At 67.5% G+C, this 6,517-nt stretch overlaps 1 protein-coding gene across 1 annotated transcript; it reads right to left on the reverse strand.

The window, feature by feature from the left end:
* Positions 1-1,187: 1,187 nt before the first annotated feature.
* On the reverse strand, positions 1,188-3,778 carry LOC112951077 (myosin light chain kinase, smooth muscle-like). The gene is made up of 8 exons (XM_026043698.1): positions 3,727-3,778; positions 3,334-3,421; positions 3,032-3,235; positions 2,554-2,771; positions 1,988-2,111; positions 1,763-1,915; positions 1,424-1,544; positions 1,188-1,301 (listed from the first exon to the last, which is right to left on the reverse strand). Exons 1-8 carry the CDS (start codon positions 3,776-3,778, stop codon positions 1,188-1,190), a joined length of 1,074 nt encoding a protein of 357 aa, XP_025899483.1.
* Positions 3,779-6,517: the final 2,739 nt, after the last annotated feature.

Below are 6,517 nucleotides of genomic sequence, written 5' to 3' on the forward strand. Positions count from 1 at the left end.
CTGTGGGAGCGGAAGGGAAGGTTTGGTTGCCTGCCCTGCTGGGTTTCGAGGTGACCACACTACCTTGTCCCGATTTAAGGCAGGAGGTGGCAGCAGGACCTCACTGGGAGCAGCTCCTGCTCTAACAGGAGCTGGTTTCAGCGCAGCAGAATGCAGCGGCTGCAGCCAGCTCCTCTCCAGAGCCGGGAGGAAAAAGCTAGAAGCGCAGCAGGGCGGCTTCCCCATGCCCCATTTCCCCAGAAAAGGCCCCTCTGGAGGAAGCTGGGAGCCCCAGTTCCACTTCTGGGGCTGGCGACGCTTCTTTCCCACCCCTCCCTGCTTCTAACAGGACACAGTCACTCCGGGAACACAGGAACCTTCAGCCTTTTATTGGCCTTGGGAAGCACGGAGCAGCGCCGGGGCTGCCAGCGGGGAGGGCGCGGAGGGGACGCCGCGCGGGGCAGCGGCCCCCGAGCTGCGCCGGGGCCGGGAGGCAGCGCTAGACGTCCCTGCGCGGCAGCAGCACGGCCAGCGCGGCGCCGCTCTCCGCACGGCCCGCGCCCGTCGCGGCCCTGCACACGTAGCGCCCCGCGTCCCGCGGCGCCAGCGCCGAGATGCGGAGGCTGCAGCGCCCGTCGGCCCCGCGCTCCATGCGCACCCGCGGCCCCGGCTGGAGCGGAGCGCGGTCCTGCAGCCAGGTCACCTCCAGAGAGGGGACATCTGCGGGGAGGAAGGGTAAGGATGAGGTTGCTGCCCTGCGGCGGCGAGGCAGCCCAGGGCTCTGCCACCACCCAAAGGTGCAGCCACCTCTAAAGGACATTGGGCTCCCTGGTGGTACCGGTACCACGCACGGCTTGGAGCTTCCTGCCCCCGCAAACTCTGGCTGCTCTGGCAGCACCTGGCAGGTCTCACCTTCAACGCGGCACTGGAGGCAGATGCTCCCACCTTCCACCCCTTCCTGGTCTGTCAAAGGCTCCAAGAAGCTGGGGACCTGCTGAGACGGGAGCGCAAAGGCTCCGTCCTCCTCCGGGCTGCCGCTCAGGGCTGTGTCTGGACAGACCGATAGAGAAGCTGGTGAGGAACCCGCTGCCTTCGAACCTCCCTCCCCTGCCCGAGGGGCAGCGTCCAAGGGGGTTGGTGGCACAGGGCGGGCTCAAGGTGAGGGACACTGGCCCGGAGCGGCAGAGGAAGCAGTGGATGGGTCGGGGTCAGCACTCGCAGGGACTGTCACCTTCCTCGCCCAGGCTGTTGGTCGTGTCCCCGGCCAGGTTTGGAGAGCGCAGGGCCAGTCTGTTGAGGGCCAGCAGCGCTTTGCCCGTTTTCTGGAGCGGGGAGAAGGAGCGCCGTGTCCCGGCAGAGAAGCCCCGGCCTCGCCATCCTCAACAGGCACCTACCACCTTGGCCTCGCCATTCCCAACACATCCTCGTCATCCCCRCCACGCACCTGCCACTTGCGGCGCGTCAGGAACTGCTTGATCCTCTCCTTGGAGAGCGCCTTGGTGCTGCTCTGCACCGGCTGCTGCAGCCAGGGGTGCAGCAGGGCCTGGCTGCTGGAGAGCCGGCGTCTGGGGGCAAAAACGGGGCCGGTCGAGGGGSTGCATCAAACCCCAAAGCCTGGGCCCCGGGAGCAGCCTTGGGCAGGGGTCCGCAGGGCCCGAGCAGATGCTGCCTCCAGCTTGTCAGGCTGCGCCCACCCCCAGGCTTGGCTTTCTGCTGCCCAGAGCCCAGCTCAGCCCCATCCTCCAGCGCAGGGATGTCCCCACGCTCCTCGCCCACGTCCTACCGGGCGTCCTTCTGCAGCAGCTGCCTGATGAAGGCTTTGGCCTGCTGGGAGACCTCCGAGAAGGTCTCCTCCTCAAACTTCCACTGGGCAGCTGTGACGTTGCTCAAGGTCTCCATGTCGTTATCCCCCTGGAAGGGCGACTCCCCACTCARCCTGAGGGGACAGCTCACATCAGCGGGGGCTCAGCCCTCTCCAGCCCTCCACCCTGCCCACAGAGCCACTCACAGGATATAGCAAATGACACCGATGCTCCACATGTCCGTGGCAAGGCCCACGGGTTCAAAGGAGACCACTTCTGGAGCCATGAACTCGGGGGTCCCATGCAGCACCTTCACGGGGGTGCCTGGAGCTGCAGAGCACAGGGAGACCTTGGGACAGGTCTGGAGGTCCCTCCCCAGCTGGGCTCCTCCTGGGGCAGCCCAGCTCACCCGCCGGGCCGGCTCAACCCATGGCCAGGGGGATGATGAAGCCTTTGTATCCCGCCAGCGTCCACTGCGGGTCTTAGTGCTCTCCTGGGGCACCTCTGGGTGCTGAGCACTCGGAGTCAGGCCTAGGGACTTGGGGCTGCCCATCTCCGAGGACGGGCTGCTGACATYCCATGATCCCAGCACATCCCATCATTACCAGCAAGGGCCCCAATCCAGTGTCACAGAGCTGCCCATCCTAGAGAYRCATGYAGGAGGATGAAGGAAGCATCTGGGMGTCTGCTGACATTGCTGGATTGGGCCCTACAGCAGGTCSSTGATGGTGACRGTCCCTGTTGTGGTCACCCGGGTGACCCCTGTGCTCACCCAGCTTCCGCGCCAGGCCGAAGTCAATGATCTTGAGCCAGTGGCTGCTCGGGCTGACACAGACGATGTTCTCRGGTTTGAGGTCCAGGTGGACGATAGCCTGGCCGTGCATGTACTGGAGCCCCTCCAGGATCTGCCGCATGTACTGGATGCTGCTGGGCTCTGTGTGCTCGAAGTCGTCGTCCACGATGCGTTCAAAGAGCTCCCCGCCGGCAACGCTGCGCAAGCGGACAGGGCTGGCTCAGGAGCTCGGGGCTTCTGCCGGGCTCTGTCACCTCGGGGAGAGGGAACCCACGCAGGAGCCACGTGGGTTGCTCTCCTGAGCGCATCCGGGAGAGCCTCCGCCCCCCAGGTTCCTGATCCCTGTTACCCCTGAGCCAGGTCCCCAGCGTTGGCACCTTCCCACCTTAGACAGCCCTCCTGGCTGCACCCAGAGCAGTGGCCCTGTTGTCCCCACCCCATATTCTCCCCTACTCACTACTCCATCACCATCACCAGCTCCCGGGGGCTCTGGAAGGCGGCGAGACACTGCACGAGACGCGGGTGATGCAGCAGGTTCATGAGCTCCACCTCGGCCTGAGCCGCCTGCCTCTCTTTGGGCGTCCGCGTCCGGAAATACTTCCCGGCCCGGATCTTGCCGGTKGCCTTTTCCTGCAGCTTGTACACGGTCCCGAACTTCCCCCTGCGGCGGGGTGCAAAACATGGGTGGCACTGTGACTTCCCGGCAGTCCACTAGCGGGAAGGCCCCACAGCACCCCGTGAACGGGGACCCCGACTTACTCGCCGAGCTTCTCCAGCTGGGTGTACACGTCGGAAACCTGCTCCCCGCTGCGGATGGTAACGTCACAGCACTCAAAGGCCTCCTCACCTGCGGGCGAGGAGGAAGAGGAGCCCGTGAGACCAGCGGCCTTGGCTTCCCCGGTCCCTTTTCTCTAGCCCTCCCCGAGTGGACCCTCTTGCTTCAGCTCTGGCTGCTCTCCCCACGTGCTACAGCTGGGGGCACAGGGTGCTCCCACGGCAYGTGTCCCTGCTCCCGGCCATCACAGCTTCTCCGCGGCTTGCGGCGGGAGTCGCCTTTGGAACAGGCTTTGGTGGGGATGGGGCTCCAAACAGGAGGTCACACCAGCAATGGGGGCTGCGTCTGTCCCGGGACAGCCGGGGGGCTCCAGGTACCTTCATCCCAGGACACGGCAGTGCCGGCRGCTCCTTGCTCCATGGTGGACATGAGGCGACAGCCAGGATCGGCTCCAGGCACTCTGCAAAGGGAGGACACGGGACAAGCGCGTGGTGCCCCGGCAGATGTGGGGGGCGGGTTTGTGGTCCCCGTGGTTCCCTGGGGAGCAGGAAGCCCCTGTCCAGGAGCAGCAGCTCCTCAGGCTGCACCCCCAGCCTTCCTCCCGCTCCTCCTCCTCCCGCCCACCAGGAAATCCCCAGGAAAGAGCCACAGTTCCAGGGCAAAGGCACCAGCAGAGCCGCTTCCGCGCTCGGCCCCTTCCCAAGGCACCCGGCACCGCTCCCCTGCCCGTCCCATCCCCAGTCCCACACGGCCGGGCCGCTACCCAGACCTGGTGTCCCGAGGGGGCTGCATGGGGACAGCGGCCCTGGGGAGCCCTGTGGACGCCGGGCCCGGAGGGGACACGTCCTGCCCGAGGGCTGGGACGGGAGCATCTCCCCAAGCGGAGCGGCAGAGCCCCGGCTCCCTCCTCCCCTTCCTTCCTGGAGCATTTCCCCTCCATTCACAGACGGGCACAGCCCCCACAGCCCCCCCGGGCCGTGTCTGTCACCGCAGMTCGGGGCCCTCCCAGGCACCACCCGAGGGTCCCGCAGGGCTGGGGACACAGCCCAGCCCAGAGCACCCAGGGGCTGCAGAGACCCGACCCACCTCACCACACAGGAGGGCAGCAGCAAAGCAAACCTCAACCCAGCAGCGAGAGGGGCTGAATCCAGGAGTCCCTCTAACCCTTCCCACCTGGATACAGACCCATAAATCCCAGGAGCTAAACCCAGCCCACTGCAGCCTCCCTCCCCGCCCGCACCCATGGGTGGGTTCCCGTCACCACTGAGGGCCCCCACCTGCTCCCGCTGATCCCAGCTCCACCTGCAGCCACGTCCCGCCGGAGTAGCGGCATCCTGCCAGAGCAGCGGGACACCCAGCTTTGCCTCTGCTCCATGCCGGGCCCCGGGGGGATGTGACAGAACAGGGACAGCTCCATGCCTCGTTTTCCCTCTTTAATCAGGAAAAAACAGGATTTGTCCCGAGGGCGTCCCCCATCCCATCCTAACCTGAGGATTCTCACGGTGCAGGCGGCTGCCTCTCCCAGCCCAAAGTCCAGGCCCGTCCCCGGGGCCGGCRGCGGCTCCGCGCGGTGACAGCCGCCCTGTCACCTTGTCCCTGTCACCCGTCAGCTCAGCCGGCTCCCACGGGATATCGACCGCCACGAGCCCCGGGGCCGGAGCGGCGCCGGAGCCGGGTTCCCGCCGCAGCGCGGGGGGAAGGTGCTGCCTGCAGGACACGGCCACCCCGGCACCCCCGGGCCACCCCGGCACGCCCAGCACGGCTGCCCGCCCCATGGCCGCCCCATGGCCGCCCCGCTGCCAACCCCATGGCCGCCTGCCCCTGCACAGTGGGTTAGGGCCAGCCCAGGGGACCCGCTGCCACCCCACASTGGGACAGCGTCACCCCATAGCAGGGCACGGCCACCCCACGGCCGTGCTGCGGCCGAGCAGGGACGCGGCCCCGGTGGCAGCTCCGTGGGTCCCCAGGCTCCATGCTGGACCCCAGGCTGGCGGCGCCCCGGGGCGCAGCCGGGTGACAGTGCCACCCTTGCCAGGGGACAGCCCTTGCTCGGGGTTGCGGGGGACACCGGGGATCCTGCTGTCCCCCGCCGCGTCCCCAGCCGCAGCCCCGGGAGCCGACGCGACCCTGCGGGCGGCAGCTCCGGCCGCGGGGACATCCCCGAGCCCCCCGCCCTGCTCCCGCAGCGGGGACACGCGTGGGCGCCACCGGGGCGGCTGTGGGCGGGGCCCAGAMCCCAGCCCCGCCCGAGGAGGGCGGGGCCAGTGAGATGGGCGGGGCTTTACGGGGCAGGGGGCGAGGCTCCATCTGTGTGGGCGGGGCCAAGTTGTCGCGCACCCCCTCGGAGGCGGGGCCAGCCCATCGGCACGTCTTGTGGGCGGGGCCTATCACAGCAGCACGGTTGTGGGCGGGGCCGTGCTCGGAGCGGGGTCGTGGGCGGGGCCAAGCACAGGGGGCGCAGCAGCCCCGTTGCTCCCTGCGGCTCCAGCCCGACTGCCAGGAGGTGCCCGAGGGCCCGGGTTCGAATCCAGCCCCCGCGCCTCTTCCTTATACAGTGCCCAGCGCCTCTTCCTTATCTGGCCCCTGCGCCTCTTCCTTATCCACCCCCCAGCACCTCCTCCTTATCCGGCCCCTGCACTTCTTCCCTCGCTGCCAGTGGCCTCGGGGATGTGGTGTGAACACAGCCGGGGCTGCCCATCGGCATCATTCCCAGCCTTTGTCAGGCGGCAGATATGGGACGTGGCGGGGGAGCAGTGTGGCGGTGCCAGCCCCAGCCAAGTGCTGCCCTCTGCCATTCTGCTGCACAGCTCCGCCTTCTGCAAAGTCCAAGCAGGCCGCGACAACTCATTGTCAGGCTTAAATCCAAGAAGCACTGGAGCGTCTCATGGGCTTCAGCTTGGGAGGTGGCTGGGGAGTGAAGTGTTTCCCCCAGCTCTGCAAGAGCAGGGTCAGGCAGACACCACCTCATGCCCCCAAAATACTGGTACGTGGGGGAGCAATGACATGAGCCAGGGCCTCTCCCCTGCAGGAACAAAAAAGCACCTATCCGGGCACGGAAACCCTGCTGGACCTTGAGACTGTGATGCCAGATGGGCCTTGAGCTGCTTCTGCTTCTCCACAGCCTGAGGCCAGTGCTGCCACCACCCAGAGGCGGGCCCGGGCCTCTCA

The sequence above is a fragment of the Nothoprocta perdicaria genome, unplaced genomic scaffold, assembly GCF_003342845.1.
Source record: "Nothoprocta perdicaria isolate Ctin4 unplaced genomic scaffold, notPer1 scaffold_336, whole genome shotgun sequence".
Classification (NCBI taxonomy): domain Eukaryota; kingdom Metazoa; phylum Chordata; class Aves; order Tinamiformes; family Tinamidae; genus Nothoprocta; species Nothoprocta perdicaria.